This window comes from Apaloderma vittatum, unplaced genomic scaffold (genome assembly GCF_000703405.1).
Source record: "Apaloderma vittatum isolate BGI_N311 unplaced genomic scaffold, ASM70340v1 scaffold7313, whole genome shotgun sequence".
Lineage (NCBI taxonomy): Eukaryota > Metazoa > Chordata > Aves > Trogoniformes > Trogonidae > Apaloderma > Apaloderma vittatum.
The window spans coordinates 57,719-76,766 of NW_009706480.1; the positions used below are offsets into that span (position 1 = coordinate 57,719).

Here is a 19,048-nt window from a genome sequence, read left to right on the forward strand (position 1 = left end):
GAAAATACAAGGATAAATTATCATTGTAAAGTCTCGGCAAACAAGAAGTCCTCAGTTGCAACTTTCTACTTGGATCATGTTTAGCAGCAGATGAGATTTGCACCGTAGTGCACAAAAGAGCAGAGCGGTTGGGAATTGTGCAAGTCCTCTCCTTCCCTTCCTGAGGAGAGAAAAGACGTCCCCTCCAGTCCTTGGGAGCCCTGTAGCAGAGGGCACTTCCAAATGCCAGTCTCAGCAGGAGGAGGCATCCCCAGGAAACCAAAAGTATGGCTAAAAAGATAGCAAGTACCTCTGAGAACTGGAGTGAGGGGGAAAGGGAGCTGACAATGTTCACCATCTAGCAGAGAAAAAGGACTCTACCAAGCATTTTAGGTATGGTGCCAAACAACTATTAAGCATTTGAGAAAGGAAGAAAAAATTCCATACACACTTCAAGGACAAAATGAGCAACCACCATCTCTTGACAAGTTCACCTTTGCATTAATAAGTTTGTTGACTTGTTTTTTGATGCCATCTGTAAAGTTTTCAAAGGTTGGGTCTGCAACATAGGCAAAGGAGTGGCTCTCATTTTTTACAACCAGTGGATAATGATCCATTAGAATAACAGTGGTAATGTTGTAGTTTTCTGGGTCTTCCAGTATTGGTAGAGAAGAAAAAACCACCGTGGTTTCATTGAGTCTTACAACAACCTTTCCATCAAACTGTAAGACACAAGACAAGAAGAACATGCACATTTTAGAGTTTGACTCATTCCTGTACATAACTGTTGATAACTTTAGACTACAGAAATAAAGGCACTGGATTTATATCCTTTTCCATACAGCAGAAATAACACAGTATGAGGTATTTTCCAAAAAGAAAATGAAACAAATTTGTTGATGGGAATAAATTGTTAGATCATTATGTTCTAGCAGCTGCTTTCAGAAAAAAACTTAGGATACAGGTCAGTTTCCATTGCCTCCAAATTCTGTGGGCTCTCTTTTCATCCTAGAAACTGCTTCAGTCATCCAGCAACATCCACCACAGCCAACAACACTAATGGAAACCCTCATCATCTCTTCTATCACCACCTCAGTTCCTCACTTTGAGAAATACAGTTTGATGGCTTCTCCCCAACGTTTCTGATATCGCCATATAAATGGAAGCAAAACAAAAGATTAGAAAAGTTCCTCATCTTAACCAAGAATGTATGCTGTATGTAATGCTGGCTTAAGCTAATGTGCTGAGAAGATGCTGAGCTTACATAAGGAGAGGAGTAAGAAAAGTTGATAAATACTGTCAAGAACACTAAATGGACCTTAAGGTTGTCCTGGGAGGTAAAGTTATTGAGATAATAACATCTTGCAGCTTATGGTCTAAGAAATGTAGGTGGTTTTCCTCTTAAAATCCTTTAAGGATAGGTTTCTGATGGACCTGAATTCAGCTGGCTTTGGCATATTCTAGAAGTTGAATCATGTATATAATATCAAACATGCCCATTATTGACTCTATATAGCTCACAAGACAGTCTTAAATTGATGAGCCAGCCTTAGAAAAAGCCATATAATGTTATTACCGAAAGATCACTTTTAAGTGATCTTCATTAGAAGAGTGGGAAATTGAGACTCTTGGTAATGTCAGTTCTTAACATGAGATGCAAGAAGGGCTTGTTTTCCTTTTTAACTTTACTTCTCACATGGTTTTTTGAATGTGTTATAGGTAGAATATGCATGAAGCCAGAAAGAAAAGACTCAGTTCATCGAGGTGACTGTGCAAAACCAAGTACTCAGTACTGTCTGGATTTGGGTCCTGTTTCAAGTAAATCTCTAAAGCTTGCAGAGGGGAGAAGAAGGAGAAACATGAAGAAAAATTAACACTTCCTGATTCTGAAATACATCCACTTTACCACTCAAAGCTTAATTCTTCTATCCTTGTTCATATTCAATGAAAATGATTTCAAAGGAGAAGATTGCAAGCTACAAGTGAATGTAAGTCAAGATGGTAGGAGTAGACTCTTCTTCCATGGAAACTGCAAACAGATTCAGAAATCTGTTCCATCCTTACTCGGCTCCAAGCCCGATGAAGTTCAGTGGGCAAACTTAAATGCAATTTTTGAACAAATTATACATTATGCAACCAGTGTGATGCCTTTGGAGACGAAGAAATAAAATTACCGTTTTGCGATTTCTTTTCCCTGTTTCTGGAGGTTCTGCATACACCACTAGTGAGAAACTCTGGATGAGCTCAAAACCGGTTCCAGTTACTGTAATATTTCTTCCTCCACTGAAAGGCAGAATTAAAAAAGAAGTCAAATCGTTCACAAATTACCACAGCTACAGACTGCTTTATCCTGCACTGCTGCTACTTCCACTGAAAACAGCTACGTAATGCCTTTATGACCATTAGATATCCTATACAAGGGATTTCTGTTAAAGCTATTGATGACCACAGCATTTAAAAGCAGCAGTGTCAACCTCAAACTCATTTTAAAACAACAGAATAAAAAAAGGCCAAATTTCTTTGTCAGTATTTGTGGCTTTCCATTGGTGCCTATCTTTGTGTGCTTCACTTCTCAAGGTTTTTGTTAAAATCGCTTCACCTACCACATGCACAGAGACAAAGATGAGAGTGTATTTTCCACAGGTCTGTAGGGACCTGGCTTCTCTATTCCCTTTCATTTGCAACACATTGTTTAAAAAATAATGCATCTGCATAAGAAGAAGAATGCATGCAAGTTGCCAGTGGGAATTAAAGTCATCGAAGTAACGTGAATTTAGAGGGATAGCAATCCTCAAGGCAATCCATTACAGTAAGTTTCAGTTTATATAGAGGAAAAGAAGAAGTATTTTAAATCTCCTAGGGTAAGCCACTATTGATCTACTAAAAATACCCTCCAGGCCCCCAAAACACCTGAATCAAAAATCAAAGCAAATATTAAAAACAAATCCTATTTTACATAAGGGACTGTTCAATATTCAAGGAGGCAGGTACCAATTTCTCCAAAAGAAGTCACAGCCAATTTTATTTTTAATGTTCTATTTGTAAGGTCTTGATGTTACACTTCTTTTTACTAAAGTGTAAACTCTGCCAACTGTATCCCACTCAGAAGAAAGATCAGAATATTAGGGAACAGCAGAGACCAAGGTGAATCAAAGTCACAAATGTGTGCCTATATTGTACACAGAATGACTCTCAAAACCAGAAATACACTACATGGACTTTTATACAGACTATTTGCCATTTTGCTACAAATAAGAGAATGGCACACATTTCTTTGGTTTCACAATTAGTTCCAGGTGAGGTTTTTTTGCATCAGACTGGATATGAGCACCATCAAAGCTTTAAAAAGCTTTGTTGAACTCTGACCTAGATTTCCTAAGAAGATACCTTTTTTCCCCTCACAGGATAAAGAGATGACAAGCCAAAACCACCCTGTTTCCAGCTTATTTATTAAAAGCTGAACAGAAGAACTGTTAGAAAACTTTTCATTAGAAACCTTTTGTATAGGTTATTCTCCTAGGATAAGGATTTGTAAGTAATGCAAAGATCATGTTGTCTGACACCATGCTGAAACGATTCAAATCCCTTTCTTTGAGATATCTTCATTTAAAAGAAGCTCATTACCTTTGAAGTGGGGATTAAAGTTTGGAGGTAAACAGAATACTTTCAAACATCAGCTGCGGTTAAGAAAGATCATAAACTCTACATCTCTAAATATGTGCATGGCTACAGTACAGGAGTTTTTATTTCCAACAGTTCTGTATGTAACAGGTTTATAATAAATAACACATATCTTAACCCAATTGTAAATGAAGTTGTAAAAAACTTTAATTACCTGCTGAAGCTATTTACTGGCAAGAACTTGGTGACAGTAGGATTCTCACTGTATGTAAACTGCCCTGGTACACTAACTGTTGTGCCCCCATAGTCCATTGTAACATCGACAGCTTCAACCCTGCTATTATGTCCGGTAATGCAAACGATCTCGTCTCCAAATTCAGTGCTAGATGAAGAAGAAAAAGGAAGAGGAAACACCTTTAGTTACTGATATTCTCGTGATTTGTATTCTTTACTGTAGTACCCCAGAAGTCACAAAAAAAAGGGCTCTATTTTTGTTGGGTGCTGAGAAGTTAGGAGAGAGACAACACTTCCTTCAGATCACTTAGGGTCTTAAAAAAAACATAAAGGACATGAGAAGGAATAGTGTCCAAATATGAGAACAATGCACTGTCAGCATGACTTGTGTCATTCCTTTTTGGGGGGCAGAAGGGCAGCAGTTAATAAAAGGAAAAAGAAGTGAGAGGAACAAGCCGAAGGCCACTAGAAGATTAAGATTTTACATGGAACCACTGAGGACATGTTGAGTGAAAGCATGGATAGATTTGGAGCAGCCAGTCAAGCAGAGAAAGTCAAAACTGGAAAATTCTTTGGATGTCTGAGTTAACCCATTTTGGTGTTTCTACAGCTGCTTCTTCCAGCTGGACCCTCCGAGTGAGTTTCTGTCTGAACATTACGTGCAGAGCTCCATTGCATAGGATGACTCATGAAGAGATAAACAACGGATTTGTACAGCGTCTAAAGGCCAGAAAAGGTTGGTGCTTTGTTAGGACACAGCTCTGTAGCTTTAGTTCCTCAGGGTACGTACACATTGCAAGGCTGGCTGCCGACTGAAACTCGAACATCCTTCTTGGAACCGGTGGCCAGGTTTGTGCCCGTGATGGTAAGTGTGGTTCCACCTGCTTGTGGGCCTCTTTTAGGCCATATTCCAGAAGGATGAGGTTCCTGCAAAGAGGAGATGGTCAAACTAATTAAGAAAGTTAAAATAAAATTTACACTAGTATTAATTTGTATAGTAGCTAATACAAGTATAATATTACTATGTGAAAAATAGTAAAATTAAAGCTATGACAATTATTCTAAAAGTAAACAAAACCTTTCATTATTCATGCTGAAGGAAGAAGTAACAGATGATGTGAATATACTTATGTTTTTTCCATACTGTATATTACAAGGTTTTATATGAATTTAAATTCCCTATTTACGAAACGTAGAGTTAACTGCCATTAAATTTGTAAGAGCTTAGTGATGAATTTTCTGTTTTCATACTTATTTTAAGATTTCTCTGTTCCTTATGGCTGAGTCTGCTTTCACCTTTCCTTACCCTTTCCTACATTCTGCATCACCTACGGGAGAGACAAAGAAAGGTTTTCAAAACTGGTACTGAACAGAAAGAATATTAGGATTCCTTTTATCTGTAAGGCTCTTAATTGCAGTAAAATTGTTATCCTTTTCTTAAGCAATGAGCTTGCAAAGAAAGGAAATCTGAAAATGCTAAACATTTCTTTATGCACCTAGAACCTTGGAGAGGATTTCTTAAAATCAATTGGAGCAAGCAGACACGCTTCAAATTGTTATGAAATTTGCTGGAGATTTAAATTTCTCAAATAAGTTCCCTCCCTTTGTTCTCAATTCAGTCTTTGTTCCCGTGATTGTACTCCGGGAGCTATGACAAATACTGTAAATTAACAGCGAGGGCTTTTCATGAACAGTGTGATTTAATTACTTCATTGCTAAGTAGTCCCTGCTTGCAGTTGAGAAAAGCACCCTTATTCAGCTGAAGCTGCTGAATTGAGGATGACCGAAGCCATCCAAGCCGTGTGAGATGGGTGACACCAGCCAACCCCACGGCCTGGCCAGGCCTGCGGACGTGCCGTGGGCCTCGCGCCGGGGCGGTGGCTGGTGGCCATGAGGGCAGCGAGGTGGTCCCACGCCACCACGTGCAGACGGAGAGGATGCCAGGTCCAAGCACACGGCGGGGACATTGCTTAGGGGGGCCCCTGCGCTTGCTAAAGCACACCAGATCAACAGCTGAGGGAGGGTGGGAACAGGTAATGCCGTTTCTAATGTATAACTGTGCTTCTTCAGCCACATTCAAAGACAAGCTTTCCTTAAATGAGTCAAATGAGCAATACGCTGATTTCCCAGTCTCATGTATAGTTGTAAATGACATTCACCCTCCTCCTCTTGCGTAATCTTGCTAAAATGGTTGACTGATGATAAAGCCCAGGCTTGGGGCTATTCTGCATGAAGCATACGCAAATAAAAGATGAGCAAAGAAGTACGAAAACTTCCCTTGCTAACGAGGGTTTCGTTGATGAGCATCACACTGCGCTGATCTCCCACTCTGTGGAGGAAAGATCCTGCCCAGAATCAGAGAGCCACAAGCCTGTGCCTTACTAGTCATGCCACAAAAACCTTTTCCCTTTCGTTGTTTGGCTCAGGCACAGATTGTCAGCTCTGTGACAGTTTACAGCTACAAAACCGAGGGCCCACGACTGGTGGGGAGGAGGGGGACCGATGTACCGCAGTTCGGGGAGCCATCAACAGGTTTTTAACAAGCAGCAAAAAAAATGCATCCAGCTGACCTCGTGGTTACTTCACAAATGTATTTTATTGAAGCACAGATATTAGAGAAACACAGAGAACTCGTACTTGCTGTGCTTGTTTTATACTTTCATGTCTGAGCAACTTCCCTCTGAAGGAATGCATCATGGTTCAGCACACTTCACAAATCCACAATGACAACTGTAATTTGGTCTCAAGTCATTGAGCTTTAGGAATATGCTTTAACACTAATTGGGTGTCAATTGCTTTTCTTCCCTGAGAGAAATCTGTTTGTAAACCCTTCACTCCTCAAGCTGTACAGTCGCTGCAGCATATGACTGCTCTCGTGTGTTAACCTTTGATTTCGTTTTAATTTAGTACATCACTTGGGTTACAAGATTTTATGTATGGAAGTGACTCAAAGTGATTTTTAAGCCTTTTTTATGCAAAAAAGGAGCCTTGATTCAATATAACAGAGTTGATTAAGACTTGATCACAACTCTCTCTATGCATACTCTTCTTTGGATTTAATTGCTTGCTGATTTAAGCAAAATTGAAATAAGTCATATGAGGGTAAATAAAAGTTTCAGGGGGCCAGTTTTAAAAATCTCACTTGAAGTCTGAATTAACACAAGTTTACAAAATCACAGAATCACACAGAATCACAGAATGTTCGGGGTTGGAAGGGACCTCGAAAGATCATCTAGTCTAGCCCCCCTGCCAGAGCAGGATCACCTACAGTAGGTCACACAGGAATGTGTCCAGGCAGGTTTTGAATGTCTTCAGTGAAGGAGACTCCACAACCTCCCTGGGCAGCCTGTGCCAGTGCTCTGTCACCCTAACAGTGAAAAAGTTTTTCCTAACGTTTTTGTGGAACCTCCCATGCTCCAGCTTGCATGTGCTTTAGAAAGCATTTGTGTTTTCTTCTAACACAATTTTGTTGCTGAAAAAATTACAGTCAAAATTGTGTATGAAATACACTGTAAACAAATGGCTTATAAAAATGGACAGAATGCTGTTAAGCATAAGTTTAGCATATGGATAGAAAACCACACCTTTTACTGATTTCAAATTAAATCTTAATTTTTATACACTGTTTGCATGTTGGACGACTGTATTATCTGCAGTAAAAATCCACAGCAATGACTAGCATAATGAAGCAAAGGCCTGATGGAAATTTACTAGCTAAAAGCCTTTTAATAAGCAGCAGCAATGAAGCAACAAGCGCTGCAATAAATAATACCTGCTTAATAGTGACCAAGACTATTGAGTCCTGATTTTGGCTTTTCATGGCATCAATAACATACTTGGGAGAGCTTTCAGACAAAAATATACCCCAAGAGCCACTTAAGAATCAGCATGGACAAATTTGTTACTCCTGAGCCTCAGAAAAACTGTTTAAAACTCATAGCCTTTTCCCTAAATACCACGCCTCCACTGAAAGCCTGGCCTCTAAGGACAGACCTAGGAAGGAAAGGAAGAAGAAACTGCTTAAAGCCAAGCCTTGAAACAGAAACTCAGGAAGAAAAGGAACAGGAAAAGATTCCTGAATCATCACACACCACTGTTCTCTGTAACCTCAGCATAAAAATATGAAAGGAAGCTCGCTAAGAACTTCTGCTAGACAGCTGTATTCCCTTCTTCCTGCAAAAATGTGAAATAATTGCCCTGTTAAAGCTCTGATGGGCTATCTGATGGCTAACTTTGGCAGGGCACCTGCTGGCTCTGTTGCTAATAATGAGTTATACTGGATTTGCCTGGCCAGGTTTCAGTAGCAGTGGGCTGTGGGGGCGGCTTCTGTGAGAAGCTGCTCAAATTTTCCCCTAAGTCTGATAGAGCCAATGCCAGCCGGCTCCAAAGATGGACCCGCCGCTGGCCAAGGCTGAGCCTGTCAGTAGTGAGAGGAGAGGAACGCCTCTGTGAAAACTTATTTAAGAAGTAAGGAAAAACTCCCGCAGCACAACAACTAACAGAGAGAGAGAGAGGAGCGAGAATATGTGAAGACACCAAGGTCAGTGAAGAAGCAGGGGGAGGATGTGCTCCAGGTGCCAGAGCAGAGATTCCCCTGAGTTGTGCCAAAGACCACGGTGAGGCAGGCTGTCCCCCTCCAGTCCACGGAGGTTACAGGGGTGCAGATGTCCACCTGTGGCCTGTGGAGAAACCCGTGTCAGAGCAGGTGGTTACCTGAAGGAGGCTGTGCCCCCATGGGAAGTCTGCACTGGAGCGGGCTCCTGGCAGGGCTTGTAGCAGGCGGAGCTTGTAGCTCCACGGCGGAGCAGCCTGGCTGGGGGGATTTGTGACCCCACGGGAGACTCACACTGGAGCAGTCTGCTCATGAAGGACTGCACCCCATGGAGAGGACTCACATTGGGGTAGTTTGTCAAGAACTGTCTCTCCTGAGAAGGACTCACATTGGAGAAAGTGTGTGAAGAACAGTGTCCCATGAGAGGGACCCCACACTGGAGCAGTGAGAGAGTGAGGAGTTCTGCCCCTGAGAAAGAAGGAGCAGCAGAGACAACATCTGACCACAGCCCCCATTCCTGGACTCCCTGCACCGTTCAGGGGGAGGAGGTGGATAAATAGGGAGTAAAGTAAAGCCTGGGAAGAAGGGAGGGGTGGGGGGAAGGTGTTATTTTTTAAGATTTGGTTTTATTTCTCATTGTCCTTTTCTAATTTGCTTGTTAATAAATTTAATTTCTACGAAGTTGAGTCTGTTTTGCTGATGACGGTAATTGCGAGTGATCTCCCTGCCCTTATTTTGACCCATGAGTCCTTGGTTATATTTTCTCTCCTGTCTAGCTGAGAAGGGGGAGTGATAGAGCAGCTGTGGAGGCACCTGGCCACCAGCCAGGGGCAAACCACTACACCAGTAAATATTGAGAGAGCCACAAACTTGATGCAGAAACACACAGCACCATTTTCTGTGTGGCACCTTTTACTGGTGGCATATGTTTGCCTCTGTATGAACAAGAACATATAGGTAACCAGACAGCAAAGTTATTTCTGAAGAACACAGCAGCAATGAGGAAGTGAAATAAGCATTTGTTCTGCTTTCCCCAGAAGCTTTTTTTCTTAGCAAGACTCCAACTCTGCCAGCAGTTAACGCCCAACAACACTGGACAGGAGAAGACACCACCCACATCTCAGCCCATCCGTGGCACAGCCACAGTCAGCACATCTCAGCTTCACTTCAGACTGAGGCCAAGAATCACTTCAGGAGCAAAGGCAGGTAGCAGCCAAGAAGGTGAAATAGTTGTGGTTTAACCCTTATTTTCTCTTTAATCGCTAGTCTTGCAGCAGTTCCTCAAAGGACTGTTTTAAAAGAGCTTAATTCTAAGTATTCATATTTAATATATTTAAAGTAATTTTGCAAATACCAAGAGCTCTCCAGAGGCCAAATAATGTGGACGTCTCATAAAGATGATCTAATAAGGAGAAGCTGAACCATGTGCTGTGTGCAGAGGAATTCTTCAGCATGACTGCTAAGAGGAAGCATTATATAGCAACAGTTTGTTACTGTAAACTTGTCAGGAAAATGATTTGATTAATTTCAACATGCGATTTTATGTTTCACATGTTCCCCCTTTCCCTAACTCCTAAGGAAAAATAAATCATCAGAATAAATTATCAAGAATTTTAACAACTTTAATAACCATTTTATTGCAAAACCAATGGGCTATGAGCAGCTGTTGTAAAATATTCATGGATGGCTCAAAGAGCAAAGCTACATCGACCCACCTGGTGGCCTTCTTAAGAGTACCAATAAAAAGAAAAGAATTGGTTCATCCAAATGCTCAATCAGAATGCACTTTTCAAAAATGTAATTAGGTAGATAGGATCAGCAGGAGAACAGTATTTCACTGAATGCCAAGATAATTTGAAAAAGTACCATCAATGGTGGTGCAAGCCTTCACAAGAATTTTGTTACCCAACGAGAAGATACCCCCTTCTACAGCTGACATGGCACTGAGCAGTGGGACAGAGAGGTTCAGACCCTTGAAAGCTGCCAGGTTTAGTCTTATCTTATACGGTCTTACCTTATGTAGTCTAGCAAAGTTGCCCTTAGCTCAAAGCTCTACATTGCTTACCACAACCTTGCATGAGATTCCTGCTCCTTGCAGAGGAAAATGAGAGGCTAAGAAGAAAAATTAGCTCTATCCCAGCCAAAACTAGGACAATCCTTCACTGCAAACCTTGTTTGAGGGATAATAAAAATGCTGCTTTTACCAAAAGGCAACCTCCTTCAAGTTGGACTCAACCCTGAGCAACATGGAGTGTTTAACCATTGTGAACAGCACTGATAAAACTCCGACCTTAAGCACTGCGAGATCCGTGATCGCACCTTTTCAAAATCCCCTCAAGGATTTTTTTGTCCCCTCATTTCTTCCCTTTTCTCATTTCAGTCTCTGAATCAGAAGTAAACCTGCCGTCATAATTAACACTTCACTTTCGTTTTCAGCCCCTCTGTACCCTGGGATCTTCGTTCACTCGGTCAGAAGGTGCCTGGGGGAAGTCACACCTTCCGTAACACTGCAGCGCAGTGCATGTCTATAACTTCACACCACAGTGCTTGGTGCAATTATGATGTTGAGCAGAACACTTGATTATGTGTCCTATGGAATTTGTAGCAGTGTTGTAACTATTCTTCTGGAAAATGTCAGCCCTGGTGAGGACTTGACAATACTTCTCACGGACACAGTAAAATTTAAACAACCCTGCAAACACTAATTTAACCCTTGTTTTCCAATTCCTTAAAGTGTAGAAATACATAATTCAGATATATTTCAGTCTTTTTCTTATTTTGCTTGAAATGGATGAATGTCCTTTCAGGTTTTAGTGCTCTGCACATCTCCTTATGGCAGCAGGCAAATATTGTTCACGTCTTCCAGCTAGGTTAAAGTTTGAGCATAAATACTTTCTGGAATACCAAGTTACCTTGTCATGGGTCTTTTTCATAGTCTAGTTTAAAAAAGCCGGTTCCAATGTCTGTCAGTTGTTCAGTGGCCCATTTCTTGCTCAATCTGATAAACCATCTCCTAGCAGAGGGACTTCCCAGCATTGGGACTCCCCACTCCTTTACACTCTCACGATCATGTCCTGTGTTTGTAGGAACTGGATTTGTGGTTTTGGTAAAACATACGCACATCCACAGCTATGCTATTTAGAAGAAAACAGAACAGTTCGGTTGGAAGGGACCTACAACAATGATCATCTAGTCCAACTTGTCAACAGGTGTAGCTTGTTCCCTACTGCATGGTTTATCCTGAAAAAATAATTTGATCTTGACATAATTTCTTCCTTGGAGGTCCGAGCAGATTGTAGCTTGTCAGTCATTGGACATATGAGCATTTTCCTATCTTACATACAATCCTTCCTTAAATCCTACTTAGGTGTAATAATGCTGAGCTAGAGGTCCCAAAGTCCATTTGAAACCCAAGTTTCCCATTTTGTACTGAGTCCATAGAGTTAGTACTCCTGAACTGATAAGCAGTTTTCCCAAGGCTTTGATATCCATTACACAGCTTTGCTGGAAGGATAACGCTACAAATAGGTTACCTCTTCTGTTTTATGACAGTGGTTGGTACCCATCCTATTGACACAGTTTACCTGAAAGCAGCGGTTACTGACTCCTATTGGAAGTAGAGAGGCAAAGACAGTTTCTAAGTTCTTGTACATTGCTTACGGTACGTAATGTTCAAATAGTCTTAGTTTGTTTGGTAGCAAATTCATTTATTCTCTTTGTAATATCAATGAACTCCTTTACAACGCATTTGCATTCCTGTGTGCCATGGCCTTATCTTTTCATCAGGGACTAATCTGAGCTTCACAAAATACATCTTTTGGTTTTGCCTCATAGTAACGTCATAGTCTTGCAACAGTCTCTCCTCTGAGGTGCTCTGTGCTTTGTCAGCAGAGGTATCAGGAAAAAAAAAAAGAAAAATACTGGCAAATCAGCTTGCACTGGCCCAAGTATGTATATGACTTTGCACTCACATCCCTTTCCAGTGTCCTGTTTTCTCCATCACAGCCAGAAGTCCTTCCTTTGTCTCCTCTATTCGTATCCTTTGTCTCCTACTTACAAATCTGTTCACAGAAATGCTGATATATTTTTCATTGTAGTTTGATGTTTTCTGCATGCTAGAGGGTAAATTATCTCCATGTCTGTTCCACTTATAATCACATTTAGACACAAACTTAATTATTAGGAGGGTACATGACTGCTGCTCTTACACAGCTACTGCTGCCCCACTGAGCTTTCACATTTCAGCTCTTACATTTTTCATCCTGTTTATTAATCCAGGATGAACTTTTTAATCTTTAATATTTTATGACTTGGAGTCAGACTTTCTGCACAGTTAGGAAGGTGATCTCTTATTTCTTCAGGTTTCTGATTGCGATTTTAGTGAAAGGCACCTTTTATAGGCTGAAAATGCTTTCAGAGAGCTCCCAGCATTTTACATGTCTGTGGTCTGCTGGTATCAAATCAAAGCACAGCTTTTACCTGGCTAACAGTGGGATTACTTCTATTCTTTGCTTCTTTCATCCAGCTTCTTTGCAGTTTTTCCATTAAAGATATGCAGGTGCCGAAAAGAACCCTTCCCCTAGTCTCTTTTTCACTGACTTGACTTGCATTTGGGATGTGATCTGCCGGGCTAATTCAGGATTTTTTTTCCACACAGTTTCCTCGCTTTGCAGCTTTCCTAGTTTACACTGTCATTTCCAGCCAACTCACTTCTGGTTCCTTGCATGGTATTCAAGAACAAGAGGAGTGCAATCCTATGAAGTATCTCTTAGGTTCTGCATGTCTTCTTTTTTCCATTTCTCTATTTTTCCACTAATCTCTCACCAAGCAAATCCTCAACTTTTTATATTCTTGGGCATGACTCTGTAAATAGGGATACTATCTACTATAATATTCATCTGTGGCAGGCAGTTTCTAGCCCAAGAACGCCACCACTGAGATAAAAGTGGTTACCTTTTATCCTTCGCTAATGCAGAAAATCAAAGAGAGAAACAACTTGCCACCAGGGAGGCTACTGGTGGATCACAAGAGGGGCCAGAAATTCAGGAACAGTTGGAAGGCAACAGAGTAGGGGAGTCTAACAGAGATGCAAAGAAACCTTGGCATGAAGTCAGTGCTTCAGAGGGGGATGCTGGAGGAAACGCAACCGTGCCAGACCACAAGCAGAGAGACAACTGGGGAGGGAAAAGAGGATGGTGGCAGAGTATATCCCCGTGATGCCCTGAGAGCTGCCAGCTGCAGCACAAGGGGAAGCCAGCAACAGATGGATGTGTTCAAATGGACATGATAGGCAACAAATGGCAAAGCCACCTAAACTCCCTTCTGCCAGCTCCAGTAAGCAGTGGTCTCTGGTTGGGTGTTTGCCTTTGATGCAAGTGCACATCTTCACAAGCGGGAACAGGTTCTTGTGCTTTCACACAAGCAGAGAACAGGGATGCTGTGTCAGGACCTGATGACAGTGTGCATACACACATGGATAAGATTGTCACAAATGTACAGCTTTGCATTTATCTCATCCACTCTTGCCTCCACAAGTAACCTTTCCCCTTCCTCATTCTGGTCCCAACTGCAGTAAGTTTTGGCTCTTGAACAGGTCTGTAAAACAACTAATTTGTTACCAAAATGATCTGACCTGCACTGAAAGCCAAATTAGTGTGCCAGCCCTTGCATATAATGCACACAAAAATTAATGGCGTCAAAGGCATCGCCCATGAAGTGCTGTAGACACTGGCCACCTTCTTGGAGGTCAAAATGTCATTTCATGGGCTATACACATAACCACAGCAGCTAAATTAAGCTTCTGAATGCGGCATGCAAGTCATTAGGAACTTCTCTTTCCCCCTCCACTTCCCTCTTTTCTCAGACTCAAGGCAGCCTGCTTCTTGTTTCTTCAGACAAGCCACCCCCTCACAGGATATTCAACCAGAGAATTTCCATTGCGCGCTCTTGGCAGCCTGGAGCTCACCGCAGTGGCTGACCTGACCCACCAGCTGGCCTCATCATAGCATCCACAACACAAGCCAGGCTTTGGGTCCTGGGTTGTTTCTGTAACAGCAGAGAAATGAGTGGATTCTTGTGTTTCTGGGGCTGCTTTATCCAAACCTCATGCCACGTGAGCTGATCAAACGCTTCCAGCTGCTCCAGGTGCCCAGGCAGAGCATTTGCCGGGCAATGCACGTTGTGTGCTGTCTGCTGTGGATGGGATGGGATGCTTATGCAAAGGGCTGGTATTTCAAATAACTGATTTTTTTTTACTCCAGGCAACATCTTTTTATTGGGAGGGAGACGACATATGATTTTCTGAGAAGACCACAGAGTCTTGCTGACAGGTTTGATGGAGAAATGGAAGCATATATGAGAGGAAAGTCTGCACTAACATACAGCCAGTGTTCACTGACAGCATTCAAGCAGAACCACGAACACTGGATGGCGGGACATGTATTTAAGCACATAGCTTGGATAATAAAGAATTAAGTCTAGCAACATCCACATAAGGAAGGGCCAGCTTTGACAGAACTCTCAGCTATTCAGGAGTTCTTCCAGCCCCTATGCAGGCTGACACACAAACAAGATGTGCTACAGGACTCAAGAATAAATAAGATCCTCTGGAATTAATTCCAGACTGCTGTGGATGACTAGTTTATCTACACCAATTCTAATAGCAACAAGTATGATATACCACCCTGAAAAAACCCTTGCCACCCCCCCCAACTATAGTGTAAAATGCATGTTTTGAGGTAAAGACTCAGGAAGAAAAATCAAGGAGCGAGCTAAAACCCTGCACAAAAGCCTTTTGGCACTAGTGGTATTGCACTGGTGAGAGTTCACAGAACATTTGCTTCAAATACCAAGAAGGAAAGCAGAGGATGGATGGAATTAAGAGGAAATGGCCAAGCTGCGAGTAGATTAAGGTGTAAGGGAGTATACTGTTCAGGTTCACATTCAAACTTCCAATATAGTGAATAGAGTTCAGATTTTCAGATCAGACTCTAATTTATCCTCCTTCCTTCCTCTTTTTTAGTTATTCATCTCATCTTGTTTAGGTAAATAAGCTTTACTAAAATTCATTATTTCTAAGCCAGTCCCTAAACTACCTTCAGCACCTCAGAATGTATTATGCTTTTGCAAAGTTCTACCTCTAATTTCACCATCTTTAAATTTATGTGAGCTTTCTGAAACCACACAGTCTTTTTAACCTGCACAGCTTAAAACTCACAGAACTGCTCTTGCAAAAAGATGCTGGAGATCCTAGAACCAGTTGCAACCTCTTGTTCTGGTGGCTCAAGTCTGAAGACAGCATATTCTGAGACAGGAATTAGGCTTGTATGGGATCTGCAAATGTGGGCCATATACCTAGGAAAAGTTTAACTTCTTCCTTTGATACTGGTTCTCACTTTCACAGTAGCAAGCAAATGAGATAAAGTTAACAAATGAAATAGCAGGACTGGCCTTTTTTAGCCATGTTACTGCTCCACCTGCTTAGAGACCAGGCAAGCTGTCAGTGCTCCAGATGTACCACATAGATAGGTATTAAAATTCAGCATCATTTTATTTCTATTTCGCTAAACAGAAGACTGGTTATTGCCTGATCCTGCTTATAATGAAACAACAGAAATGTCAGCAGAGGAGGACTGGGTTACCAGAATTTAATTTCACTGGAATGGCTGGACTTGAACAGCACTCGGGCTGGGCAGAGAAATTGTGATGGGTAGGGAGAAACAGAGCTTTCTTCCCCTGTTATGCAGCAAATATAGATGAGCTGTTTACTGCACAGCAGAGACTCATGTGGCCAGGTCATTTCAGTTCAGAAATAAGTTTAAATTGAAAACATGGCTTCCCTTTTAACTGGATTTTTGACCCATTTATTGGAGGTCTCACACGTTCCTTGGCTCAGAAATGCACTGTGCTTGCAGACAGGGCAGAAGCACAAGTCTGAGCCCCAAGTTGGGCTGACTATTGATCCTCATCAATCCAGCTTTTAAAACATATTTCATTGTTCAGACTGGGTACCAACACGAGCCACCTGTAACAGTACTTATAGAATCATAAAACGGTTTAGGTTGGAAGAGACCTTCAAAGATCATCTAGTCCAATCCCTCCTGCCATGGCCAGGGACATCATTCACTAGATCAATTTGCTCAAAGCCCCGTCCAACCTGGCCTTGAACGTTTTCAGTAATGGAGAAGCCACAGCTTCTTTGGGCAACCTGTTCCAGTGTCTCACCACATTTATAAAAAATTTTTTCCTTATGGCCAATCTACTTGATAACTATGTGCTTTTGGTGGTAGCCGCTAGCCATGTGTACGAGGCTGAGGCTGTGCGGAGCACGGTGACACCTCCGTGTACACAGACAGACCAGGCTGAGCAGCTGCACTGTCTCCCTTTTCACTCCTTGTGCGCTCCTGCCCTGTGCCACCACACGTTGCATTCAGAGAGGTCACTGCTAAAGCTCAAGCTATTGTGCTTCAGGTGATCAGAGCACACAGCGAAAACAGTGAAAATTACCAGCAGGAAGGTAGTCAGGCAGTCTGCCAAAGAAAGGGGGAAAGACATAATAGAAAATTTATTTTAGGAAGGCTCTTGGAAAGAAGAGTATTTTCTTTCCTTTGTATATGCTGAATAGAAGAGTTTTAAACAAAGCACAGATTTCACATGTCTGCTGAAAGAAGTCACCAAAGAACTGCCTGAAAACAGCAGCGAAACAAGGCTGTAGCTTTTAAGACGAGATCAGCCAACGTGATTGTCTGCTCTGATCATCTGTTCTCATGCCAAAAGCGCCCACGTCGCACTTGTAGAGGTGAATGCCATGTCCCTGTACTGACTTTAACTCTCCTGCAGTCCACGGTTGGCTTCATTTTCTCGTGGAACAAAGAGAAATGAAACTAGAAGCCAATTTCACCAGTTTTAAGGTACAGGCTGTATTACTTACCATCACTTTGCATTTTGTAAATAAAGCCTCTGTGAAAAGATTTTTGCAGTAAACAAAAGTGCTTTTTATCAGCAGTTAGCTTAGGCATCCACCTGGATGATGCCTGTGCACAGCGTCTTCTTCTTGTGCCTTATTGACAGGGGATCAAGAATCTTTCCCTTAAGTAACCAAAGGTGGCGGCTGCTTATCTTGCCTCCCAGATGTGAAGGGAATCACACCAGCCCAACTTCACATACAGGCTTCAAAGCCTACACAGGGGCTTCAGATTACATTTCAACACACTCCATAACACCCTCGTGTGGTTTTCATTCAAACCATGGGAGAATCTCTACACCCAGGGGAAGCACAGCAGAACTGGCCTAAAACATACCCAACACAATGGTTTCATGTCAAAACCTCATCTCACGTAGGGTTTACTGTCATAGCCTCTGTCCTAGAGATCACAAACATATAAACACTGGAGATTATGTTGCTGTTCTCTGGTTAAGATGAATGAGATCGATGAAGAAGGAATAATTTGTAATGTAAACAAAGGGAAAGAGGATATTTGTAATCAAAAAGGGTATTTTTTGCAGAGGTATCACCACTGAGAGGAGGTATTTGCTTGGCAACTATGGAAAAAACACTTCTAGCCTGTTTTACCAGAACAGGAATATCCTGTTCTCAGCTGAATTTCATTCTTGACTTATTCCACCACTTACTGCTGATTCCTTTCCTTCTTACAAGATATGAAGAATTAATGAGACAGAAGTTTAAACAAGGGAGAAGATAAAGGCCTAACCCACCCTTTATGTTTTATAGTTTTAGAGTTTATAGGTGTAATTTTAAGTATTAATATGAGGATAGAGATTATTTAAACCTCTCAGCTATCACAGGCTCTGATAAATTTTGAAGACCACATAGATAAAGATAAAGCTACCTGCTTCTAAAAACACAGCCTAGACCAGCTATACCCTAAGGCCATAGTTAGGGTAAAGACATAATTAAGACACAAACAAAATTATCCTTCATAATGACATTGAAAACAAAGTACGTGTGTAATATGAACACACATCATGCTGTCTGTGGCTCTGCATGTCATATTTTTGAATGAAATAAATTATTAAAAAAATTAATGTAACTTCATTACTTATTCTTCAGCTGCTCTGCATCCATTCTTGTAATTAAGAACATTGGCTAGACTAAACACTGCGATTAAAATAGTGCACTAACCATGCATCTAAAGAATACCTCATTTTTTGCAGTTCTGATTTCTTTTTATTTAATAGTGACACTTAAGAGATACTATGCCATTATTGCAGGTTGGTTTTTTTTTTTCTACAACATCGTTTTAATCTGAATTGCAAGAAACATCATCCTGTTTTGAGACTCTGGATCTACTGATCAGAATAGATTTTTGGTACACTCTGTATAAATTAAAGCTTGAATTGTTTTCTAACGTACTTGAATGACAGTGCTATTGGTGAAACAAATTTTTAAGTGACTCTGTGCTTAACAGGTAAACTTCTAACTTAAGTCATGCCATGAGGTATAAAACAGATGTCTGAAAAAAATGGCCTTACCTGGTAAGTAAACAGCACTTCACTTGGCGATTTACCTAATTTTCCGTTGATGTTAACTTCAATTTGACCTTGCTTTGGTTCGCCCATTGGTCCAACTTGACATACAATCCTAGCGAAAGAGAATGGAAGTGCATCTGTTAGAACTAACAGCTGCATTACCAGTGAAATGTA

General features: G+C 41.3%; 1 protein-coding gene across 1 annotated transcript in view; it reads right to left on the bottom strand.

Moving 5' to 3' along the window:
- PLXNB2 (plexin B2) overlaps positions 1–19,048 on the bottom strand; it is an 82,697-nt gene that overhangs the window by 27,201 nt on the left and 36,448 nt on the right. The window contains exons 14-18 of the mRNA XM_009865813.1: positions 18,878–18,986; positions 4,625–4,761; positions 3,815–3,982; positions 2,154–2,262; positions 474–701 (exon numbers count right to left, since the gene is read on the bottom strand). Of these exons, the coding sequence (XP_009864115.1) occupies positions 474–701; positions 2,154–2,262; positions 3,815–3,982; positions 4,625–4,761; positions 18,878–18,986 (751 nt within the window). The remainder of the gene's footprint in view (positions 1–473; positions 702–2,153; positions 2,263–3,814; positions 3,983–4,624; positions 4,762–18,877; positions 18,987–19,048) is intronic.